Genomic DNA, 26538 nt, shown 5'->3' on the forward strand with positions numbered 1-26538 from the left:
TGCTGTTCCACCTGAATTTAACACGTTTGTAACTAAATGCATGATTAGAAACATCCTTCCGAGGATGCCCAGACTCTTCCCGTGAATAATTAATCATGTCTCCTTCATTTTTGCCTGGACCACTTAATTGTCATTTGACCTAAAAGCTGGCACTAATGAGTTGCTTCCATAGAAGCACACACTTCTTAAAATGTTTATTTCTCTGTCATTCAACTTTTAAGAGTAAGAATACAATGACTGGTATGCCACGATCTGTTTGGTTAGGAAGTGTGATAAATATTTGTCTAGGTGGAAGAGCACTTTTTAACGCAAGGTCCTTGGCCTGAGGGTCCATGGAGCGTGCATCTAAAAGCCAGGTTGAACCTGAAGCTATGGATTCCTCTTGTAGGAACCTGGTGCCGGAAACGACTTCTTAATAAACATTTTGGTTTGCGGGGTCTCAGTGCCAACATGTCAAAGGTCATGATGTGCATAAATATGTAACTGGTGAACAATTGGAAATGGATAAGTAATGTTCTTACAAGCGGAAGCTATGTGCTAGAGCTTATCACAAACATTGTCAGAGAGTGCGTACAACAGTTACCAAAGTAGTTTTTTGGGGTTTTTTTTAGACCACATAAGATACACAGACATTGGGACCACCAGTAAAATCTTTGGAGATGTAACTGAGACTTCTGAGATTGGGGTATCCCTGATCAAGCGTCCTGCCTAATATCCCGTATGACGTTATTGCCCGAATAGTATAAGTGGCACACGATGCTGCCGGGCTATTGCCTCACCCGCCGAGTTGTAGATAAGTAGTATGTTTTTTTTTTTATTGATTTTATAAGATGCCAAAGTGCTTAAAATATTTGATATTACAATAACCGTATACTTTAATGCAGTGACTCATTGTTTATTTCCTTCACAGGTGAGGCTCGCAGCTCATGCGCTTTGTATGCGACCTGCCCCGTCCGATCTCCAAGGAACAGTTTCTTTAGAAGGGAGCAGCAGGGAGCGCGTTCAGTATCATGCCAAGCAGGATGGGTTCAAAAATGGACTTATCTAAAGACTACATCAAAATGAAAGCGCACTACAACGGGTGAGTTGTGAATTCAATGCCGTCTATCATTGTGGTATTCTGTATGATTAGATATGTAATGTGTGTGTGTGTGTGTGTGTGTGTGTGTGTGTGTGTGCTCAGTGCTGGCAGTCACTTTTAAACTAATGATCTTATTTGTTTAGTGGTAACTTGCTTGTAGGCATGATTAACTTTTTAGGCTTGACAACAAAATCTAATTGACTCTCAAAAGCGAGTTTTATTAAAGGGATAAGTAAACTCAATAGTATTTCCACATCGTAAAATGATGGATTGACTGCATTAATTTTACAAGAAACGGGTCATCTTTTAGCTCTTTGGAACACGTCTGTTCTCTCTTACAGCTTGTGTACTTCAACATTTAGGTTTCTTATCTCGCCAAAAGCTTCTGGCATAATCAGCGAAATAATATCCTCTTTAGGCCACACTTCCAACGCTTTTCAAGATTTTTAATTAACAGATACTAAGTTACCTTGACATTGAGCTGCTGTTGGACAGCGTGACTTGCAGCAGCAGCAACAACAAAGAATTGCAGTATGCATTGTTTCCCATATGCCGCTGTCCCTGAGTTTGTTAGGATTTTTATTTCTCTTGATGTCATTGCTCATGTTGTCCTTCAATATAAAGTAATTATGTAAATACTTAACTGCTCTTATTGTACCTTTTGCTTTTAATTGTATGGATTCCTTTTGTGTTCTATTTTCAACTGCCCCCATCCATCTAACTGGTAAAGGGGGGCTTCCTCCACCTTGCTGTATGCATTTCTGCCTCCTGTTTTTTTTTTTTTATTTGTTTTGTTTTTCATAATGTGGAATGTGTTGCCATGGAACTCAAACATGGGTTAGAATTGTAAAAAAAAAAAAAAATAAATAAAAAATAAAAAAAAAAGCCCTTCACAGGGTCATGTTATAAACAGAATATTATTTTATAGCTCAAAATGTTCTTTTTCAGAATCATTAGCATATATATATATATTTTTTTAAAGGAACATACGGTCCCAGGCAGCCCTTTAGACAATGGATATTTGAGTACTTTGTAAGTAGTTCAATATGCATTCTTTATTACTATTATTTGTTTTATATAGCGCCATCAAATTCCCTAGCGCTGTACATTAACCTAAAAAACACTTAGCTCTTAGTAGAAGCTGCTAACCTGTGTCAAGAAAGATCTTCAATTGAAATGGGAGAGCTTAATGGGCGAACAACTTACCCAGCCTGTCTTACAACACAATACATTGAAAGTGTCTGACAAAACTAGAACGGGCAGCCTAAGACAAACAGATACACTGGTTGGAAAGGGCCCGCTCATAAACTTAGAATCTAGAGGGAATGGGGTGAGAAGCAACATAAGGTATGAAGAAAGGAGAGAGCTGGTTCAGTAATAATCCGTCGAGTTAAGGTATTGGTAAACATATTCCTATGTTTAGGATACAAAAGTATAAATATAGTAATTTTTAACCTTGGCTCTATTGGTTCCTGCTTCGAATTTGCTAATCTCTAAACATCAAAATATTAACAAACGTAATCCCAAAATCTAGCTATTGGATTTCCAGGCAAATGTACCCAGGGAGTTTCAAAGTCTCTACCAGGTTACGCCTAGGGCTCAAATAAAACCGTACGGAATTCATGTAATATATTAAACAGGGTTTTTAAGTCCTGTAGTTTTGGCTCCCGTGATCCTCGCATACCTTTAATATCTTGAGTGCCCGAGGAATGAGCCATGCATCTCACATCCCACATTCAGAAGGTAAAAATGCATTAAAAGAAAAAACATTTGCCCCATTTCTAGGACTTTAGATCATTTGAAGGTCTGTCTGCGGTAAATGCTAAATGATTCATAGCTCTGGAGTGTTACAAGTGTGTTTGAAAATCTTAACATTTTTCCTAAGACAAACTTATAAATTCTTTGACGTGTCGTCATGGTGCCGTTGAAGGAATGGAAATTATACTACCTGCTAGTAGACAATTTGCTGCGATGACAAAACAGGTATAGTTTGGTATTTCAGGTACTACAGGAATTGTTTTTATGACTTTTAAAGGAATGTAGCTTTACAGGCTTTGTGACATCCACATCTCCTCTCTACCACCTTGTAACGCTTCCCCATGCGCTGGCTGGACTTGTTTATACTTTGCCTTATTTATTTCCTGTTTCCAGCCACTAGTGGCCGCCCTTGCTATTCAGAGCCTCTCAGACTAATTATCAGGTCCAGCTGCAGTTGATCTCATGATCAAATCAGCCTTTATAAACCTGCCCAGCCCTGCAGTCTGGCCTTGACATTGTAATGTTGGAGGACTACCTGTTTGGTTCCTGATTTGTTCCAGTACCTTGCCTTGTTCCAGTACCTTGCCTTGTTCCAGTACCTTGCCTTGTTCCAGTACCTTGCCGTGCTCCAGTACCTTGCCGTGCTCCAGTACCTTGCCGTGCTCCAGTACCTTGCCGTGCTCCAGTACCTTGCCGTGCTCCAGTACCTTGCCGTGCTCCAGTACCTTGCCGTGCTCCAGTACCTTGCCGTGCTCCAGTACCTTGCCGTGTTCCAGTACCTTGCCGTGCTCCAGTACCTTGCCGTGCTCCAGTACCTTGCCGTGCTCCAGTACCTTGCCGTGCTCCAGTACCTTGCCGTGCTCCAGTACCTTGCCGTGCTCCAGTACCTTGCCGTGCTCCAGTACCTTGCCGTGCTCCAGTACCTTGCCTTGCTCCAGTACCTTGCCTTGCTCCAGTACCTTGCCTTGCTCCAGTACCTTGCCTTGCTCCAGTACCTTGCCTTGCTCCAGTACCTTGCCTTGCTCCAGTACCTTGCCTTGCTCCAGTACCTTGCCTTGCTCCAGTACCTTGCCTTGCTCCAGTACTTGCCTTGCTCCAGTACCTGCCTTGTTCCAGTACCTGCCTTGTTCCAGTACCTGCCTTGTTCCAGTACCTGCCTTGTTCCAGTACCTGCCTTGTTCTAGTACCTGCCGTGTTCCTGAGTTGCGGCCTGCGCCCCACTAAGTGGACTCCCAAGAGGAGTGCCCTGCATCGCGACTCCCAGGATGACTGCCAACTAGCGGACTACCCTGGTTGAGTGCCCTGCAAGTGGGCAACCTGCCGTGTGCCCTGCAAGTGGGCAACCTGCCGTGTTCCTGAGTTGCGGCCTGCGCCCCACTAAGTGGACTCCCAAGTAGAGTACCCTGCAAGTGGGCAACCTGCCGTGTGCCCTGCAAGTGGGCAACCTGCCATGTTCCTGAGTTGCGGCCAGCGCCCCAGTAAGTGGACTCCAAAGTCGAGTACCCTGTAAGTGGGCAACCTGCCGTGTGCCCTGCAAGTGGGCAACCTGCCATGTTCCTGAGTTGCGGCCTGCGCCCCACTAGTGGACTCCCAAGAGGAGTGCCCTGCATCGCGACTCCCAGGATGACTGCCACTGGCGGACTACCCTGGTTGAGTGCCCTGCGAGTGGGCAACCTGCCGTGTGCCCTGCAAGTGGGCAACCTGCCGTGTGCCCTGGAAGAGGGCTTCTAGTCGTGTGCCCCGCAAGAGGGCTTCCAGCCGTGTGCCCCGCAAGTGGGCTTATCTGCCGTGTGCCCCGCAAGAGGGCTTATCTGCCGTGTGCCCCGCAAGAGGGCTTATCTGCCGTGTGCCCCGCAAGAGGGCTTATCTGCCGTGTGCCCCGCAAGAGGGCTTATCTGCCGTGTGCCCCGCAAGAGGGCTTATCTGCCGTGTGCCCCGCAAGAGGGCTTATCTGCCGTGTGCCCCGCAAGAGGGCTTATCTGCCGTGTGCCCCGCAAGAGGGCTTATCTGCCGTGTGCCCCGCAAGAGGGCTTATCTGCCGTGTGCCCCGCAAGAGGGCTTATCTGCCGTGTGCCCCGCAATTGGGCTTCCTGCCGTGTGCCCTGCAATAGGGCTTCCAGCCAAGAGTCATTCCTTGCTTTAGTTCTGCTTCCTTTATGAGGTCTGCCCCATCCGTGTGTTCTGTTTGTCTCAGTCCAAAGGTATGTCTCCGTGTTATGTGTTTTGATTACATGTCTGGTTTGTTCCGTATGTCTGTCATGCAGGGATTAGCGTTAGGACCCACCGTCATTGGAGTACTTTGGCGTAGTGGTGGGCTAAGCATACTATGGCCATAAGATGTGACGGAATCTCCAATACTTATCAAATAGTCCTAGGCTAGTTTCTGTATAGTGTGTCCTGTCTTGTTCATGTCTGTTGTATGTTGTATCCCCTGCACCTGGGCTCCTTATCCATCTGTGTCCTCAGCTCGTGACACACCTCCTCCTCTTTATCTCTCTCTCTCTCTCTCTTCCTCCTCCTTTTCCTACTCCTTAATCTATCTCTCCCTATATCTTTAGCTCTCTATTTTCTTACTATCTATCTCTTTCCTATTGTGGTGCGCAGCTTCAGTGCTGAGCAGTGCAGCGTCCATAGCCGGCACGTATCGCTGACCTCATGCTCCCTTTGTTTTAGGTCAGTTAGAGAGAGTTCCATGATCTCCCCAATGGTCCCTGCTCCTCCAGTGGCGGGCAGTCCAGTCCGCCTTGCTGGTGTTGCCTGATGAGTGGGGCAGCCAATCAGACTTTTAAATTGGGAGCAATTACAATGTTTGGGTATATTGACAAATCTGTTTTGGCCCTTTTCTAGCCATAGCTTTTAAGTAATATGGCAAGCAACTATATGATCGCTGGTGCGCCAAGGGTATTAACCAACCCAAGTACTGGGATATATTTGCTGCAGCCTCTGCTCCAAAACGAACTAATTCAATTATTTTTGTGTACTGGGAACTTTGGCCATCGCCACAATATTGGTGTAGTGCAGCTATGCATTCTCTATAAACATAAAACCTTTTTTATATACCATCTATGCTGTGAAATATTCTGAGCATTCAGGCGTCCGCTGACTTTGTGTCTTCGTGACATACAGCTCCGTACACTTTTACAGTTAATTACCGCGCTCTGCGCGTCGCTGGAGGTGCAAACCATGAACAGCCACTGAGCATAAAGGGTGTAAAATGAAGTATAAACGTGAGATTTTTTTACATTTTTTGCAATCTTGCCTATCATTCAATATTGCATAATATAAAATAACCCTCATGTTTAATTCACTATTCTTTTATAAAACATACATGCAAACCTACACACACGTGTAGCCTCAAGTGTATTTAAGGAATCATTTCTCATGCTATGCAGTCTGGATAGTGCCTTCTCAAAATAATTTATGTATAAATCAAATATTGTATGTGCTCATACAACACTCAAATCTAGATACAAGAGTATGAGGACACCTGACCATCACAACTACATGGACTTGTTGGACATCACATTCCAAGTCCATGGGCAATAACATCCTCCACTGCTCTACGAAGGCTTTCCACGAGACGTTTGAGCGTGTCAGACATTTGTGAGGTCAGGCACTGATGTTGGATGAGAAGGCCTGGCTCGCAATCTACGTTCTAATCGCTCTGCATGAGTCACTCGAGTTCCTTCACACCACACTCTTCAAGCCACGTCTTTACCTTGCTTTTTACTTAGGGGCTCAGTCATGCTGAAGCATGACATCTAATGTTTCATGGTCATATTTTACTAAGGATCTGAATCAATGGGATTGCACCACATTTTAACCCAAATGAGCCTCAAGCAATTAAAAGCCTTCTCTGGACACCATTAATGATGCACCTGTGTGGCAGAAGGGGCTGCTCAACCCTAAAGATTAGATAGGACTCCCCAATCTTTGGGTTACTTTGATGTAGTTGTGGGCTAAGCGATATATAGCCACATATATTTGTTAAACACTGTCCTGCTGTCTGGAATAGTATCCCTACTGTCCAGATTTTTCAGGCAATGGAGAACATGGGCCTGTTGGAGAGAGCCTGGCTGTTTTTACATAACAGTTTATGATTTAGTAAGCTAAATTGGGGTCCATTACCAGTCCTGTACAACTGATATCTTATATGTCTTGGGGTACCTCACTTACTTTAGGCTCTGATAATGCAATGATCTTGGTTCAAGCCGTCTTCCTCTTTTAAGCTGGATTTTTTTTGTTTTTAAGAAATGTGGAAAATAAGAGAAATAACTTTTATTATTTTCTTTTGACGTTCATTGTGTTCACTTCTAGTAGTCCTGATTGATATGTTTAATAGGCGTGTAGCATTCTCCTTTGTAACTGAAGCACAGTGTTATGGTGATACATAGCAAAACCGGCCTGCCTTTCTTTCATTATTCTCCATGGAGTCTTATTTTCCGAAAGTAGCTTGTGACACTCCTGACAGATTTATTGAGCACAATAGAGAAGACCAGAAGAGTAAATAACTTTGAGGACTTGATATCAGGAACTCGGCAGAAATAAATCAAAATGTTCTGTATTAACTGGAGCCCATATGAAGCTGAAAATCAAGAATTCGGTCGCTACTGTAAGTGCAAGAGTGACGGGCTCAGCTCACGCGCTTCGTGCCCTGATCGGTGGGAAGCTAACAGCCTGGTATAGAAATGATTGCCGCCAGTAGCCCTTATATATTTAGTACAATTTAATTTTGTTTCCAATAGGCTCAAAGGCCTGTTGGGTGTTTTGTATTTATTTATTTTAGTAAATATTATTATCCTGCATTCCTAGACAGTTTATATGATAATGGCGCACAGCAGACTGCATGGTAAGAGCTATAACCGGTTATTGGGGCTCCTGTGTGGAAGACCCTCTGGTAGAGATCGCTAAAGAGGAATGTTTGTGGCCCCCGAGATCAATCTTTACAGATAAACCCCAGTCTTTCTGTATCCATCCCATTTTTCTGAAGGTTTGTCGTAGTGTGCGTTCTTTTGTCTTTTAGTGTCTTGATAGATCGTTAACTTAATGTGGACTCTTCTGTCCTTGCAGGCACCTTCACTTCAGGACAGTGTCGGCCCCTAAAGGTTTATATCCACTATTTATACCCATTTGGTTTTATTGCAGCACCTGAGATGCTGTTAAAGTACATTGCCCATAACCAAGTGCCGTTCCCTGTAGCTTTCTATACGGTGCGGTCAGAAAGGAAACCATCAAACAGTCGTCTTTTTATTTTTTCTCGGCTCACAAATAAACACACCAGTAATTTAATGGGTCCACATATTATGTGACCACCTGTTATGTAGCTGGTGTGGTTATTTAGGTCTGTTTACTTATAACACCGAATCACAATGTGAATTGTTTAATCAGACGTGTTTTTTTCTCCAGTTGAGTGAAAGAAGACAAAATACTTTGAAGGGCTTGTGATTTAACCGTTTCCTACTGGTATTGTCTGAAATTATAAAGAGCTTTGCAGCTGTTTATATGACTGAACTCGAAGGACACATTTTGTCTGACTATTAATATAGTCGCGTATGTCTGAGGGTCCACATGATTAGGTGATAACCATTGGGTTGCCTTTGTAGCCATCCCTCACAGAACTCAGATGTTTATAACCCTCAATGTTTGAAAAACTACTTTTAATAATACATTTCGTATGTATTTATTAAATGTTTTGCTTGTGTTGTCGCTGTAGATAATTTATTCCAGTTATCTGTTGTTTGGTATACTCCCCCCCCCCCCACACACATAACTGTTTATGGATAGTTCCTTTCCATCTGAAGATGTGACCTCCCAGGTCCTGAATGTTTGTGTGATTCTAAATGTATTCTATATTGGTCAAGTGAAAGCTAACACCATCAACTAAAGCCTCTTCCTTCTCTTGGTTCAATATGGCTTCTGTCCATTTCCCTTAGTTGGTAGAAACCCACCGCATCATTGTGTGTGTTGGGATTTGTAGTCCAGCAGTGCTTGTAATACTTCAAACTACCTGAAGGTATTTAACGGTCACCTTCTCTTTTATGCAATTTACTTCTGTCCAAAAATAGAATGGAATTAATTAAATTCTGGTGTCTGCATCTTTTGTCCCTTTAATATTACAGCTGCGTGTGACCCATTTCTGCGATGGAGCACAAGAGGACAACTTGAATTTTTCACCTTGATTTAGACACGTTTCATCTGCTGAGAACATTGTGCTATCTTGAGAGTTGCTAAAATCCGTGGCATTCAGGTTGCTAATAACGTATATTGGGAGTGTTATAGCCGTGTTGATACATTCCTAAAATTAATATCCTGTTATGATTAGAACACTCCCTGATCTGTAAATGTCGCTGTTGTGACTCCTCTCACCTGCATCATACGCTTGTCTTAACCATCTGCCTTCTTTTGGTGTTTGTTTTGTGCAGAGACATTCAGATCACACGCTTGGGAGCTTCAATGAGTTATGACGAACTGTGCGAAGAAGTGAGAGAAATGTGTAATTTACGCCAAGGGCAGCCCATCACGTTGAAGTGGATCGATGACGAAGGTATTCGGTTGGACAACTTGAAAGAATTTAAATTAATTATTCCATTGCTTTTAAGTGACTGATCTCTGCTCGTTCCTGCCCGAGAGATGAGGTTAACAGCTACAGTCTTGATTACTAACTTTTTAAGTGAATCTGTCACTTTTTTCATAAATCCCAGATTTAGGACTGCATGCTAAATAAACAACATTGTTAGATTAAAATAAACTATGTATTAAAACCCCACCACCATCTTAACCCTCTGTTCTCATAACTTAGGGAGGAATAGTCGCGCAGATTCTGTCTTCGGTTAAGTTGCTGATTGCTATTGGTTCAGGTCGGCTTCGTAAGTGTGGGGTAGGAGAAGGGAGAGAACTTTCTGATCAGAAATTGGCCAGATAATGCCGGCTTTGCCGCAGAATGCCGTGACTGCTTAATTTGGTGAACTTCAAAGCTAAATATCACAAAACCGTGAAAAAATATTAAAATATATATCACATGATATTTCATCTGTCCACGCGGTCCTGAGGCTAAACACAATGAGCAAAGCATGTAATCGGTGCACGTAAACTTTATGTGCTAGATAGCGACTCTTATTCTTCTATTACCGCCGAGCGGCAGCCTCTCCCGTGGGTGTCCTTGACGCTCGCTTTGACAGTAGCTTCATCTTCCTTGCTGTCTCTCGTGTTACTCCTGATGGCAGCTTCCCAACTGCTTTGCGATTCAGGCCAAGGAATTTGTATGACATTCCTCCCAAGGTCTGTTGGATGGCCTAGAACGTCTTACATTATTACTCTTACAAGTTGTTTTCTTGATCTGTATCTTTTGTATTCTTGCCACTAGTTAGATGTAATTTTTTTTGTCACAAATACATTTCTAACAATAACACCTCTTCTAACAAGAGCCAGAATACAAAGATCTAGATGAAGAAAAGAAAAGTTTCCCAAATTCCCCATGGGTCACGTTTCTGCAATAATACTGCCCAGACGCGAATGCCTTCTTGACGCGTTTCTTTACAGCGTTTGATGTAAAGACCACCTACCATTTGATGTTAAAATGTTCATTTATAATCGTATCACATAACATTTATTACTATGGCTCCACCAGATTGTGTAGCGCTGTTACAATATAGGACAGTGAAAATATTTAACAGACAATTTAAAATTGACAATAAGTAGGACACACTGATACAGAAGAAGAAGAAGAGAGCCCTGCTCTTGTGAGCTTACAATCTATTGTATTCTTCTTAGTCCTTTGATACTGTGATACATTTTAATATTTGTGTTGTCGAAGGAAGATAAGGATTATTTGTAAGAGCGACGCAAACAGTTAAAAGGGTTTTATCACCATAGCAACCAGTGGAATATTTCACGTTTCTGAAATCCATAAATCTCAGCAGAGATAGTCCACCCAACCTAATTTTCTGACCTGGATAGTAGAGAATTGTGTACACTTTTTAAAGGTGTGAAACGGTTAATGGGTTTGCCATGTACTGTGTACCCATGTAGAAAACGCAGGGAACGGTCATCGCGCTGACAGCTTTGCACGCTTCAACTTTAACATTAGGGATTTCTTTAAGCATGTAGTGACATTGTAGGGAAAAGTGTCACTTACTGTCATACCACATTAATCGTTTCTTGTGTATTTTGCTAGTGGGGAGCAGCACTATTTTATGCATTTTTGTGCTGAGGCATTTGGTACATATTGTATCTAATAAAACTGTAGGAAATCGCACTGAAAAGCCTCTGGAGGCTGCAACTAAAGGAGTAAATTGGTTTTAACCTATATGGAACAAATCGCGGTGTTGGTGGTGTGTTATGAAATCAACAACTCTTGTATGAAGCTTCAGTAGCGGCAAGAAGTTCTGGGCTGCCTCTGTATAATGCAATTCAATGTCTGAGAAGGCTTTGATGAAGTCTCCCTAATTTAACTATACATTATATAGGGCCAGCCCATCTCCTCTTGAGGCAGAAGCTCACTGGGGTTGGACAGTCAGCTCTCCCTTTAGTAAATTAGCCTCATAAGGAAAAACAGGTTGAGCTCAGTGGGAAGCCAAGCCACAGAAAAGAAGTTGAGAAAACCATAGGTGACGACTGTTATCCGTAATTCAAAGTTACACCCAGCTAGTGTATTTTAATAAATGTGTTACTGCCGCTTCTAAGGCAAGAGCTATGGCTAAAGTCGCAGCGTCAATTGTCTGAGGAACTCTGAGGCAGGTATGTCTTGGCAGAGAAGATTACCCTTCCAGGTGTTTATTTAAATGACTGCAGGGTCAGATAAGGAGAAGCTGGGTACCTCGTGTGCTAGATACTCCACATACCTCCACATATTCCCTGATAGCTAGGTCCAGGAACTGACTCCAACGACCATGACATATATACCTATCAAAATCTTTATTTGCTTTATACATTTCACGTTTTTTTGAAGTAAAAAAATGTTCAAAAGTAAATGTATTTGTTTCCACAGGGGATCCATGCACAATTTCATCTCAAATGGAACTAGAAGAAGCTTTCCGTCTATATTCCATCTACAGGGAAGAAGGCCTCAGCATTCATGGTATGGTCGGACACTTATTGCCTTGTCATTTGCATGTAATAGAGTAAACAACTGAAGATGGGAGCACGTGGTATACAATTATACATTGTGCTATTTAACTTCAGAGATCTCCATATAAATAGCTTAAAAGTTACTCCTAACCAGTTGATCAAAGATCCTTCAGCATTGCACCTGATCCATAACTCCTCCATAGTGTTGTTGGCAACAGTTCTTGAGTTTAAATGAAAGGAATACATGTTTATGTAGAGTCTATAGAGAACGGTATAATCCAGTTCCAACCAAAGATGGAAACTGATATGGCTGATTGAGTAAGCCTTCTATCGCTTGTAACGTTTATTTCATGTTCAGTTATTCCGATTTCTGTCTTTTTAGCGATGACGTTGCATCTGTCACAACCAAAGGCAAAGCCAGGGTATTTTTTCCGGATAATACCCTTCGAGTAATTTTGTTTTCCAGGCTTCTAAGATTCTTTAAGACCATTTCAGTTCTCGTTGGAGTGCAGCCCTTTCTTATTTTCTATCAAACATTCTCACACTCCTCTTGCAGCCTTGCACTCCTCTTGCAGTTCCAGTGATTTATCTATATTACAGCATGTAGTTTAGAGATTGCGGGTCTCTGTGTCACTTAATATATTTTAAATAAATTTAATTTGTTGGGTAGACGAGAGACACTGGATTCTAGAGTTCAATTTTCTAAAGCCTTATGAATAATTTAATTAAATAAACTGTTAAAATATAAACAGTTTAAATAAAGTAAATAAATACATTTTGACATTCTCTCCCGCTGTCATCGATGCGGGATTGAGTCCAGCAGGTGATCCTGAACAGGTCTCCTATCGGATGTTTTTGTCATCCAATCGCATTTAAATACGTTTTCTGTTCAGAGAAAACGTGTTTTGTGCTTTTGTTTTGGTCCTTAAGGAATATAGTTTGTAATCGAATTGCAGTTCGTATTGAAGGTCAGCTTCGGATATGATAACCCAGGTGATTGCTACTAAACTCTAAAATCTTCGAAGCTTACACATTTAATTTAGTTTAACACAGAGGTCACGGCTTCTACAGGGAACGATGTGAGTTTCATCATCGAAACGAATTGTCCAGTTATTCAGAGAGTGCTCACTGATAACGTTTCTTAATTTAGAAGGCAGTGGCCGATATCATCCATACATTGTTCTATCAGTAATAACTGAATTTTTGAGAACTCAATGGGTTTTTGTAATTTAAGCTTTATAAGGGCGACCTTTTCACCTTAATGGGTCATAAAAGCGCAGTCTAATACATTTTTTTTTTTCTGGGTTCAATGAAGCAAACAGAGTTTTTACCTGCCTCTGGTGGGCTCTGAGCAGTGCTTCAGCGAGGCAAGCAACTCCTAAGAACATCTCGACTGTAAGTAGGGCTCTGCACATGGCCCTTAGTAGTTTCCCTACTTACACCTCCCAATGGGACCCGTATGGCACCCTAGACTAGGATGAGTGACACCTGATGGGTCTCTGTATAAGGAACATCCAGCTTTAGTAGGTACAACTTATTGAACTTGATTTAATTTACTGATTGATGGAGGTAAATGTGATGTGTTTGGCAGATTAAATATCGGTATAATATTGCGTTATTCCGTTGAGCTCTCAGTATGTGATGGTTATTTTTCTCTTTGCAGTGTTCCCAAGCATCCCCGAAAGGCCAGGCCTTCCCTGCCCGGGAGAAGATAGTAAGTAACTGCAATGTTGTCTCATAAGTATTTTGACCTTTAATTTGTTAGTCTATATCGTGTCTCCTGTTTACAAAGCTCAATAAGACCCTCGTCTTTGGGGAACCCCTTAATGCAAGACATAAATCCTTCCTTGTGCCTGCTGATAAGCGCACTGATATCATACCATATTCAAATCTAGGTACACCGTATCGAGTTTGGTCAGAAAACAAGTAGTCATAGCATTTTCCACCCTTTCCGTATTAAATTGTTGCCTTTCCATACCATATAAGCTGCTGTACTTGGGTGCGCTAGACAAATTTATGGTCAAACCCAGCATCGGTGCCCCTTTTTATTTTCCGTGTGTGTTCCTGGAGCCAGGAATTGATGTACCGATTGAAGAGTGTAATTTTTTTTTTCTTTTATTGGTCGGAAGGGCATGTGAAAAATGTTTCTATAACCTTTTTGAGCTGCCTTATTTCCAGCGTTATAAGGAGCTCTAGTTGGTGGTGTCCAAAGCCTTAGCTGTAATAAAAACATGGGTGCTGCCATCTTTTTTAACTGTACCTTTTTACAGGGTTTTCACTTATTTGCCCTAACTTGTTTTTGAGTAAATAGCTCAGTAATATATTATTGATTGTATTATATAGCAATGCATGTATAATGTTGAATAATGCCTGTTACGAATCTCGAGCCGGGTCCAAACTTTGCTGAGATGAGGATCCTGCATTTTCGCCATGCGAATAAATTGAAATGACCATAAATCATTGTTTCCTATATTTTATTCATGTCCAGGAAGCTATGTTCTCATATTTGAAGTCAATGTGCTATTGCTTTCTGTTTCATATTTGAAATGGCTCACTTTCGCAGAAAAAACCTCCTATCTCTTCAGTTCCATTACATAAAACTAATACAATTTCACCTGCAATAAAATCAGACGGATGTTTGGTTGTTGATCTAGCGGGGAGTGAGAAGCCATTTGTTTTATCACACATAGTATTGTACAGCCCTGGGCCCTTTGTGATCTTGGACAGTGAAGTGAAATGTGCTCTGTCTATTAACTATACTAAGAAGAGCTGATTCTTTGGCTCTTGAGACATTTTTACATACGCTTTGGTTATATTGTCATGACATTTAAATATTTTTAACTTGGCCATCGCTCTGTTTTTTAATAAGGAAGTGATGGTGCCATTATAATACTGGATTTAGATTCCTACTGTTATTGGTAGAAGTGTATCAGAGTCCCTGACTAGATATAAAAAGGTCCTGGCCTAAGCATTTAGACGCACTGGCTGTAGGAACTCCATACCCCCGGTTTTTGTTTTCGGTGGAGTTTGTGGCTTTTTGAGCTGCCCCCTGATGAATTATCCCGTGATTCTATGTAAGCCCCCATATGCTATGAAGACCGGATACTTGTACCCTGCTGCTGCAGTTAAACTGCTATCACTTATTATTTTAGTATGCAGATGTTAAAACGGGAGACATTGGTGCCAGTGACCCTTTTAAACATCCCCAGTTGGAGTCCTGTGTTGGTGCCAGGAGAGTTCTGGAAATCTGCCGTGTCTACACCGGCCCTCGAGCAAACCCTGGCAGCACGCTAATCAACTTGAATAATCTGCATTCGTCTCCTGAAAGTTCCTTAAACGGATATTTCGTCTTCTGGATTTTTCTGAAGGTTTTTGTTCCTTTATACAGTAGTGATTGAACTATTAGTGGTGCCAGTCACAGACTTTCTTAGCTTTGTTGAGTTCAGCCGTGGCCCATGGGTTTTTTGCCCCTGTGCTCTGTTGATGTAACTCTTGGAATATCAACCTAGTTTGGTAATGGGCGATTCCCTTGTACAGCGCAGCTGAATATAGTGGTGCTTTATAAGTCAATAATTACAATGTTCAGGTCTAGGGCAGAGTAGATGTGATTGTTTAATGAATTAAGTAGATAATTTGGTGACTCTTTAAGATAAATGGAGAAGAATAAGCTCAGTGCACTTTACTCTGATTAAGAGTTAATGTGATAAATGGACATTCCAAAGTATAATGACGAAGCCCCGCTTATTATATTGGATATTGCCACTAACCGGTAGTCCATAAGATGCATCTACTGCAAAGAACAGAGCTGCGAATGAACCGCTCTATGGACAAAATTACATTTTTCTCCATCCTGAGAGAGGCTTTTGCTTCATCAAAGTGAGAGACCCTGACAAAATCAAAGTATTAGCCTCGTTATTCATCCGGTCATGGAGGCAGAAATAGTCTGTAACGTGATCAGCTCCACGTATTATGCGAACGGCTCCATTAATAATCGATTTAATGTGAGACTCTTATATTCCTTAAGATGCCATTGTGCTTCCTGCAGTTATAATAGAGCTATAAAGAAGGCAAAGCTCAGGGCCGTACGCTTGTTACTGGCCTTTATTTATATAAAAGTGAGGACGCCATCATCCATCAATTTGTTTGGTATTTGAAGGATATATAATAACCTTTAACAACAAACTTATTTACATTTGGCTCGTCGTGTATCAAATACGTTGTTACAAATGTAGCCACTGAATGAATAGAAGCGATTGTGGTGATATTTTCTCACGCGGAAAGTAATGTATAAGAAGTAAAGCACAGTTTTTTTTTTTTTTTTTTTTTTTTTTTTTTATCTCGGGTGTTAGTTTCTCATTCCCTTCCATACTGCGATAGACCAGTCTGCCAAGTCACGGCTCACCTGCCAAGGCGGTATGTGACAGCGGACACGAGCCGGCTGACCCCAGCAACTCTCCGTGACAAGAACACCTCCCTCCCGTCACCTAGAATCTCAGGCATCCATTAAATGCAGATATATGGCTGTGTCTACCCTGTGCTTCCAGAAATCGCAGAAAAAACAAATCTTTTTAATTGTGTTCTGTTCGGTTACCTTACTATCCTCGCCGATATACAGATCTGTTTAATATTATCTCTCTATACGAACCAGTGATAATATATACAGATCCACCGGCTCCGGGTACACCAGCGCATGGCTATGTATGCTTTATTTAAAGGGCCTTCTATCTGCATTGTACTGTGTTTGTGCCTCGTTTGGCAATCTGTGTAAGGCTTAACGCACACAATTTATTCATTGAAGTGTAATTCTGACCAATTACACGCATTACATCTAATTACCCTTTGTTATTTAATAGTCACAATTAGTCAAAAATGCCATTGTAGAATATAAAAGTAATGTGGAACCGCGGTGTAACCTGCCGTGAGTGTGTTGTGTATGTTTGAGGGTCCCCGTGTTTACTGATCTATAGGCGCAGGCGTGACGGCTAGTGTTCCTTCACATTTACACGTTCCCCCCCCTTGCCGTGGGTGGCGGTGGAGCAGGCATGTGCTTTTGGCATGTAAATCCCACTTCAGAGGCCAGTAACCGCAGGATTCCTCCTTCCTAGTACCACAAACAAGCACTGCAAGTGTGCAGCCACTGAAAGGAGCCCAGTGTTACGGCGCTTTCCCCCATTAAGTCACTTGTTCCGTTTTCTATACAGTGCGCAAGCTGTGAAAGTGGCCTTTCGGAGCCGTGCGATAATGTTTTCCTACATGGGAGTCTCCCAGGGATGTGTGTGCCGGGCCCTGCAGACTCGGTAATAAGGCTCGGAACATCCCGCCCACAGCCTCTGAGCATCTCGCTCGCTGTAGTTCCTGATGCACAGAGAAGCCTTTTGTCGCCTCGGCACTGCCTGTCCTTTTACCTTCACACGGAGGGAGGAGATAGGTGGGGGGCCGAGGCTGCCTGTGTGCCGGGTGTCCGTGCGGAGATCGGCGGCGATGCCCACACAATGCACCATCTGCTACTTCTGGATTTATGCATCCCTTTAAAGGTGATCCTTTTCTGTCTGTCCGTAGCGTTCTCATCAGCTCACAGCGTTTCGGTGGATTTCATTGTCTGTTGTGTATTTAGTGAAACTTCATTCAGGCTGCTTCCCCGGTGAAATGTATGCAGGTAACCCTTTACACCCCAGAGTGATCTGCTTAACTCTTTGATGCCTGCAGCCGTCTCTCATTGCACGCTGACATGCCTAGCCGGCTTGTCGTATGAGAATGACCGCATAGTTTTAGTGTCGGGATCAATTTTGTTTCAATCTCTAGCAGTTTTTCTTTTTTCTTAAATAAAGACAGTGCTTTTTAGCTACGCTATATTATTTTTTAATTGGTGTTTTTGTTCCTGGCACATGCCGGCTACTAAGGGCCTTTTAATGTGTAATATTCAAGCAGTTTCCGCAGCCGTGGCCTGTACTTTGGTTTTCTGCCTTTGGATTATGTGTGTTGCGTCTAGAATACCCCGTGCCCGCGTCCCATAGCGGTCTGGATGCTGTAAAGTTTGTCTTTTGTGAGCGTGTGATGTGTTGTGGGGACTGGTTCGGTTACATCCGTGCCGTGTTTTCCCCCGTATCTCAGCTGTTCGCCGCTTCCTCCCAGGGGAGCCGGTACCACCCGTGCCTGGATATGTGAGGCAGAGGAATGGGAAGGGGGTGAACAGCATTGCCAGCCTTCCATTAAATCTTTGGTTTGTTTCTTTATTTCTTTTCAGTCATTCAGTTTCTTTTCAGTCATCGTGACCAGGCTGATCCTTTTCCATTGTCCTTGACGTCTATTTACAGTCAGATAGCAGCATCAGCCGGAGCGAGAGAGGGGGAAATGTTTCTTTTTATACGTCCTTTGGCGTAAGACACAGAGAATTGCTTTGCCAGGGACAGTAGAAAAGGAGAATCTATTTCTAGGGGGTAGTATGAGTGTGCGCAGATTATTCACGCGTTTAATGGCTGGTGTGATGCGGCAGTGTGTATGTGTATGTGTGTGCGTGTAACACAAGGAGGTCAGCATTCCGCTTCTCTGCCTTTAGTTGAGATTGGCAACCATTGATCGTAGGAACTCATGAAGATATTGTTTGTCAATCTATATGCGTGGGGATGTTGCTGAATTATCTCTGAGGCTAGTCACTGGCTGGGAGAATCATCGGTGGGAAGGGGGTTGCTTTTGCTGCTTGTTATCAGAGGAGCAAGTCATTGCGGATCGCTGTGGCCAAGTGATGCTGCCGATAAGGAACATTAAAGAAAGGAATGTATCCCAAGAAATCTGACGGTATGTGATCAAGGCCTTTTTTTTTTTTCCTTTAATAGGAGTACAATGAGAGATCCCTATTTCTCCCAGAACCTCTTCCTTAGCTGAAGAACTGTTTCTTGGTTTTGCTTGATAACGATAGTCCTGATTACTCCCTCTGGATTCCAAAAGCAGGATCCCTTCATTATGTTTTGTATGTTGTCCAAGAGTTCCTGTATATTTTGCATTGCTGCGTATGAGCAAACGGCAAGGGGATGGTTTTGGGAAGGAGTTTACAAGCGAGGGGAGCCCTGCTATTCTATGAAGGAATTCAGGGATGCATGTAGCGTTCCTTGGTTCTAGTCTCGTTTGTTGACATATGTGCCGTTACATATTGTTGGTATAGCCGTAATATTTACATATCTTTCATTGTTTCCAAACAATCTGTTTTTGTAACCCACCGAGGTGAGAAATAATGTTTGTTTTTTTGAAGATCTTGGTTTCTAAGCAGAGTTCAGGGTTAGAGAGATGATTTGTATGTGTTCTGTCTGAATCTTTAACCCTCTCGTTTTCCCTTTTACTGCATTAAGGTATGTTGACAGCTTTGGTGAGGTCTCTTATTTGAGCGCCTGCTCTGATCTGCATGTTAATAGGTGACTTTAATGACCATGGCCCGGTCTGTGTGATACTAATTCTGTTTTTTTAAATTGCTAATCAGAGGATTATATCTGAGCCTGACTAGGCAGATAGTGCTTTGCTTTCTCTATACCATCTCTTTTTAATCTGGATCAGGGACTGCTCCTATCCGCATGCCAGAGCACTGATTTCCGACTCAATCCGAGTCCCGTAAATAATCCCCAAAATACATCTGGCGTGTTGTATGACTGTTTTTTTTTTTTAATCAGAGGTGCTCTTAAGAGTACGTGCAGCGCTCTGCCTTTTTTTAAAAGGGAGAGGAAAATATAGCGCTGTGGTTATGGAGAGAATTTTTATAAGTAAGTTAGGGAACTAAATATAGACAGTCTGGCCTACAGGAATATTATTGTGGTTCATTAGTCACCAACCACCTCCCTTCCTATTACATGTTCATAATTATTGAGTACATGACAAATACTGGTTTGCTTTGGTGTCCCGATTTAGTAAGGTTTTATTCCATTATTGTATACCTACTAGCCATATTTATTAGTCTCATAGCTTATTTTCAAAGATGTGTATTTTGGTCCGTCTCCTACTTTCGAGCGACTTGCTACAGGTTGTGATCTGCTATGAGCTGGAGAAACCGTGCTGGTAGCTCTTAAAATAACGCTTCTTCTAAACAACGAGGAACTTTTAATTAACCTGATTCCACAAGTTAATTTCCTTTTAGCTGCTATTAATTCAGGAGTGTTACAGGTTGTACATTATTTTTGCTACATGAAAGGCTGAATTGGTTAGCTCCAGGCCTACTAATTCCAGATCTCCATCAGCAGAGATGCCAAGGTCATATTCATCCCATAATGGTACCTGATGTGCAGTCAGTCTGTCTCCGTAGCTGTCAATCACATTCTACCACAATACCCCAATACCAGTGGCAGGGAGGCTTTAATACTTGCTATAACTTTAACCATGGAAATACCTTTTGGTTTTTGGGACAGGGTCGAGGGATTGAGTAACTACTGGCGGTCCAGCATTTATGTCTGTAAATACAATGCAGGAACCATTACTTGGATACTGGACAATTTGGGCTACTTGTTCAAAAATGATTATATATTAAATGAGGGCAACTATGGTTAGACAATGAGGTGTATGTATAAAGTGCACCAGTTTACCAAGTGGAGTTGCCTGGTTTACTGATGCAGAGCTACTCTTCCTGACATATATGCCATCAAATAACTATGCAGCAGGCAAAGTAACGCGTTTTTTATGTGTTTACCATACAGTTACTCCATATATATACAGTATAGTTATCCATTGTTATAATTGCCAGGGCTGGACAAATCGTAATAGTAAGTGTAATGGCAGCTCTAAAATGGCCAGTATGTTTCTGCTGCTTCCAACCTTTTCACCAAACTATCCCGCTGTTATCTGTCACTTCCTTACCATGATATTTGAAGAAGTCGGTGCATGTTTGTGTGCAGATACATACTTAAATTGAATATAATGGCCAACAAAGCTGTGTACTGGACGGTTCTCATGGCCATACCAGTCTCTGTCCCCATCAAGTGGTGGTCCTGTGCCGTTCTCCGCCAACGGAACATTCAAGAAAGAGTCAATTTAAACTCACAAACTGCAGCGCTTCCAGGCTGACCCTATATACTAGATAAAACCGAAGATTTCCCACCTTAGCAACAGTTGAGATTTGCCTGCAAACTCCTGCTTTAAGTGATAAAACCTAGCAACAGGGCTCTACGCGACAGCGCAAAACAAAATTACGTTTATTTGCTGCTGATTCGGGGTAATTATATTTTTTAATTTAAATAAAGACTCACTATGGGGAGTGCATTCATTGTTTTTAATATCCATTTACATTGATGTGAGGGAAATGCTTGGGGGGGGGGCATTTCCAAGGACAAGTGTGATCTGGGACAGAGGCTTCAATCAGGGATTTGGCCCTGAAAATGGTGACATCTGATGGCTGTTATCTATGGATAGATCCTTACTCTGCCCTAAAAAAAAAACTGACTTTGGCTCATAACTTCTACTTAATTGTACTTGGGTCTGTTCTGCTCTGATATTAATATAATTATGTTTACCAGACATGGGTAATAACTTATGACATAATTGCATGTTCTCTGTATGAAGAAGGGACCTGTTTTTCTTCAGTCCTTCTGAATACCTCCCACCCCTTACCATCTAATGAAAGCTTTGGAAAACGTATAACTTCAACGTTACCTGCCCAGGGCCTACACGCACCCTTCAGCAGCCCACTCAGGACCTACATACTCTTCAGCAGCGCCCACCCAGGACCTACGCATTCTTCGCATTCATCATGAAGGGAGGGAAATCTAGTCCTTAGTTGTTGTACATCACAGTTATGTATTTTTCTACATTTTGCCATAGAAAATGTTTGCTTTTCTTAAAACTGGCCTCCAAAGTATGGATCTTTGAGGTTTTTTTTCAGATTTTCCTTGACTACAGGAATACAGTTGAGATTCTGGCGTTGCCGTCACCTTGGGCCTTTCACAAGCGCTGTCTTTTTACATATCGTATCCTCTGCCGAGCCTGTGCGCTCCCTGACTGACATGTTTCTCCGAAGGGAGTCTGTCACCGCCGACGGCTCAGTGCGAATATTTAAGCTGCAAAAGGAGGCGAACCTTCGTGAAAGTAGGGCAGAGTGCTTCCTCAGTCAGTCTTTCAAAAAGGCTCCTATGTTCTAAAGACCTGTTTTTGTTGTAAAAAAAAAAAAAAAAAAAAAGTAATTTAGTTAATTACAAAAAAAATCAATCAATCTGAAACACAGAATTTGACCTTTGATAAGAGGCAGTCTTCCCAATGTCTCCTGATGTAGAGAATCAGTCCTTGCCTTAGACTCAGGAGCCATATGCCTTTTCTATACATATTTAAACTCCCTCGCTGTATTAGTCTCTACCACTTCTGATGGGAGGCCGTTCCACTTATCTTCCCCCCCTCTCAGTAAAGTGACGCCTCCTTACATTACATCCTCTGACTCTTACGGTTTAGACTACGGACTCTTGTTCTAGGATTTCTTCTTCCATTGATAATCTTTTAGATACAGCTTCGGAACGTGTATCCTTTGTCCTTTACAATACTTTCTTTGATGTGTTCCTATAGTTTGGTTATTTTTTTAAATTGTTTTAATAAACAGTAGTAGAGTAGAGTAGTTCTTGACCAAGGTGTGACATGAAGAAGGCCACTTTGTCTACTAACCCAGGTTTCCTCTCTGAATTAATGGCCTGCTGTATGGTTCCAATGCCTTTTAAATTATACTTGCAGTGAACGGGAGCTTTGTGAGACCGTATGCACCATGGGAATTTCTGTTCAGCAACCAACATCTGTCATATACAAATAAACAGGACTAGGCAGGATTCTTTTTTAGATCCCTTTTATAAAGCTAGACATCTATACCAACTTTCCCACGTTCTGCATAACATATAAAATATGTGGACCGTATGTGGGTAACGGCATCCATAGTACCTTTTTAATGGCGGTTTTTAAGACTTTTCATAAAACATATTTGGCACATTAATTTTTACGATAACGTTTTCATTTACACGTCTTGTCCGTTGTGCTTTTCAGTGGCAATCTTGAATTCTGCCGTTTCCATCTCGGATACGAAGCATGATATTTTGTGGAGAGTGCTGTATATAATAATATGGGTTAGCATTGGGGAAAAATGTGGCGTTTTAATTTTACTGCCATAAACTTCTTTTATGTACGGACCTGGAGGCGGCCAGAGTTGTCGGTCAGCGATCTTTTTGTTGACTCTCCGTGCCTAATCGCCACACCGAGCCGATTCTTTATGGGAATTCTAAAGGAACTCCTGTTCGTCCGGTTTCTTTCACAGATTTTCATTATGGTGAATATGCAGCTGTCTGAAAAACATATTATTCAAAAACAAAACAAAATATGTTTGAAAACTGGTTTCAATGTGATACGAGTAGTAAAAATGCTCCCCTAAGATAGCCTCTGCCTTTAAAGTAGTATGAATCTCCAAATAAATGCTTGAGGTACAATGCGGCCCTGGCTTTGCGTCAGTGCTGGCGTTGGAAAGGAGATTAGTGCTACATCGCTGACTCCGATATCAAATATTGTTAATTTAACGGCATGTAATAACCTTTTGCCAAAAGCAGGTAATTTGTTGAATTGGATGATCTTGAAATGGGAAAGACAACCTCATACTGTAAGTATTAATATGCTACGATGACATCGGTCACATTTTCTCTCATAGTTCTATTGTTATTTGTAATCAGGTCCCAGTGAGGTCTGCTAATAATAGTCTTTGTAGGCAGTGGCAGTATCATAGGGAGAATATTGGCGCATCCTATAAGGGAGATCTCTCTGGGGTATGTTTAATGTAATTTCTAGTGAAGAGGCAACTCAGCCAGAAGCTGCAATCAAATAGAGCTTGTTAATAAACAGGAGCTGGAAAATGACTCTTCTAATAAGACTCCAGTCTAAGCCATGTATGACTAGCTAAAAAGCAGAAACAGGATTGGGTAAGATGGAAACCTTGATGGCATGATAAAGGCTGAGATGATTGTTTTTAAGCAGGTTGTAGCCTCTGAAAAAGCAGAAGTGGGCAATTGTTTGGAGCAAGTCAGAAGAGAGTGTAGTAGTGCACCGTAGCCTTTAGATGGGGATCGGTACCAGCATTGCTTATGGTGGACATTTACTGAGATCTGTGGTGGCCGATCTACTGATCTTCTATGGACCTTCACAACCTTGCCACAGACACTTAGCCTATCACTGATTCAAGCTACATAAGCACAGGCCAGCATTCTCATGTCCATTGCTTCTTAAGGCAGCCAATGAGAGATGAAATTCAAATTAAATTCAATTTGAAACAAATAAGCTATGTTGACTTGGTGCAAGTAGAATAGTAGTGGGTAAAGACCTATATGAAAAATGAAAAACAAAGGCAAGTCCCCGTGGAACCGTCTTGGCCTGTTCAGTATAGGGCTATGCTATGTATTTTAGAACAATTTTACCCATCTTTATAAATCTGCTCAGCATTGAAAGGTAGTGGTAAAAAAAACAGCTTCTAAAAGAGCTAGTTAATTCCAGAAACCTGGATGATCATTAACATAATCGGTCCTAATGTCTCTATAGAATGGTTGCAGGTTCTTGTTACAGGAGCAGTCCAGATTTATTTCTGTTACAATGATATTAAAGTCTAGTGCATTTTACTACAGCCAGAATGATGCAGGCTTTCATTAGTTAAACTTCATGTCTCTTTTAGCTCCTCCTCCAGCCATTTCTACTGAATGCCCGAGCATACTGCAGTATGCTTCTTAACATGCTCAGGAGAACCCCCATTCTAGTCAATGGAACATGATCTATTGCGATCAATAGGAGCGGCAGCAGCCAGTCACATGTAGCGGTGCTACTGAAAATGAGACATAAATCCAATAACTAAAGAATGCCTGCATGCATTAAAAAAAAATATACTTCTGCAGACGTGACAGTTTCTTTAATGTAATCCTTCTGCAATATTATAACGGAAAATGAAAAATGTACTAGTGTGTGTATCCATTACGGTAGCTCCTTACCATATGGAAGTGTGGAATTCTTAGCAAAAAGACAGACATTTAGCCATCCAGTCACCTTTTTTTATTCTAATAAACCATGTATACTAACCCTCTGGTCATCCTTAAATATATATTCAAAGTGAAGCACGTGAAAAAGGAGTTGCCAGTTTAGTATAAGGCATGGCGGTGAATGCCTTGTCCTTGACACCAGGTGCAGCCATGTGTAATGATGCCTAGCACGGTACCTTTTATTATTAGGCACAGTGACATCGTGTCATTAGGTGCTCCTCGCAAGGTGTGGAAACGCGAAGGACACGATTGGGGTGACTGCCGGTGCAAAAAACTGCATTTGGGAGCAATGACTGATGATGCGGACGTTTAAAGGGCATGAAAAGCTAATATCCAGCCTGTGTCCCCAGGGTACTTAATATACTTCCACTTCCCTTGTAAAGGATAGCTAGATGCATTTTATTTGGGTAACATTTAGACACCAAAGAAGTCAAATAACTTGGAAATCAGGCCTTTTCAAAAAGTTACATTTGTGAACACTTTAGTATGTTTATTTCTACTTTAATGCCGTGGATTATTTTGCCTAGATCACTGAAAATTCCTTAAACTTTGATTAAATTGAGCAAATTAGTTTTTTGTTTTTTTTTCATGCTATGTCACAATAAATTAGCAGAGATGGGGTAAATATTTATGTAGTTCTGTAGTAACAGCCTGAAAACAAGTCTACTTGGCCCAGCTGGACGCTTCAGCTTCATGGCCGAGTACCCACTAGAATCAATAAGCATTTAACGGTGCTGAACTCACACTGTGCACCGAGGCAAAAGTGAATTAGTTTAATTCAGAGATGGCCGTAATTGCAACCCCCCAATCTTTATAGCTCCACGCTAGGTTTTAGCAAACCACCTGCAGTTTGTTCTGGGAGATGCTCTAATTCTACCTATAAATGATTATTCCAGCACGTTGGGTGGCAGAAACTGCAACAAACGGGCTGTCTGTTTTGAAAGATGTTTGGGTGCAGCAGGTACAGTAAATAAATGAGGTTCTTTGAAACCATCACTTTAGCTGGAAAGCTAAAATACAGCTTGCTTATTGCTGGTACCAGGAATTAAGTTACTAGAAACGCAGCCAGGAACTTTGTGTTTGTTGCACTACGGAAAATATACCCGCCTGTGACGAAAGACAAAATGATTAGATATGTACAAAATGTGAAGAAGGCTCAATCAACCACACAGAACATAATACCAGTAAAAAAAAAGGTTATATGTATGTATAGCGTGCATCATAAACAATGTGCCATACGAAAGTTTCATATGCATTGTAGGATAAGCTATTAAGCCACTGGCTGTCCTCCAATGAGTTCATCGCAAACTTCTTTCAATGGCATTAAACACTTCAAAGATCTTTTAGTGACCAACCCCAAATGTAAAGGCGAGATCGGATGTGGACTTCCTTGCTCCTTTGTGCGTAGAAGGATACCAACTGGACCCCACTGACGAAGCCTACAAAAGCCGACACGTATGTCTGGAGTTTGTTGGTTTCCATATGCAGGGGAGATTTTCCATACATTCCATTTCTGGGTCGCCCTTGGGGTAGGATCTGACTGATTTGTCGATGGAGATTTTCCATCTGAAATGGCACAAGAGATCTACAACATGAGATGCTCCCGAGTGAGGATGCACCATA

The 26538-nt window shown here is 41.8% G+C and overlaps 1 protein-coding gene across 4 annotated transcripts in view; it reads left to right on the forward strand.

The window, feature by feature from the left end:
• The window catches only part of PRKCZ (protein kinase C zeta), a 62532-nt gene that overhangs the window by 1844 nt on the left and 34150 nt on the right, over positions 1 to 26538 (forward strand). For 2 of the 4 annotated variants that reach the window (XM_053451611.1, XM_053451610.1), the window contains exons 2-5: positions 911 to 1081; positions 9262 to 9383; positions 11826 to 11915; positions 13569 to 13619. In XM_053451611.1, coding sequence (XP_053307586.1) covers positions 1011 to 1081; positions 9262 to 9383; positions 11826 to 11915; positions 13569 to 13619 — 334 coding nt within the window. In that variant the 5' untranslated portion in view covers positions 911 to 1010. Of the gene's footprint in view, positions 1 to 910; positions 1082 to 9261; positions 9384 to 11825; positions 11916 to 13568; positions 13620 to 17238; positions 17440 to 18221; positions 18701 to 26538 lie in introns of those variants that run through there. The other 2 variants (XM_053451613.1, XM_053451612.1) reach the window with 2 other exon arrangements.

Source organism: Spea bombifrons, chromosome 12, assembly GCF_027358695.1.
Source record: "Spea bombifrons isolate aSpeBom1 chromosome 12, aSpeBom1.2.pri, whole genome shotgun sequence".
Classification (NCBI taxonomy): domain Eukaryota; kingdom Metazoa; phylum Chordata; class Amphibia; order Anura; family Pelobatidae; genus Spea; species Spea bombifrons.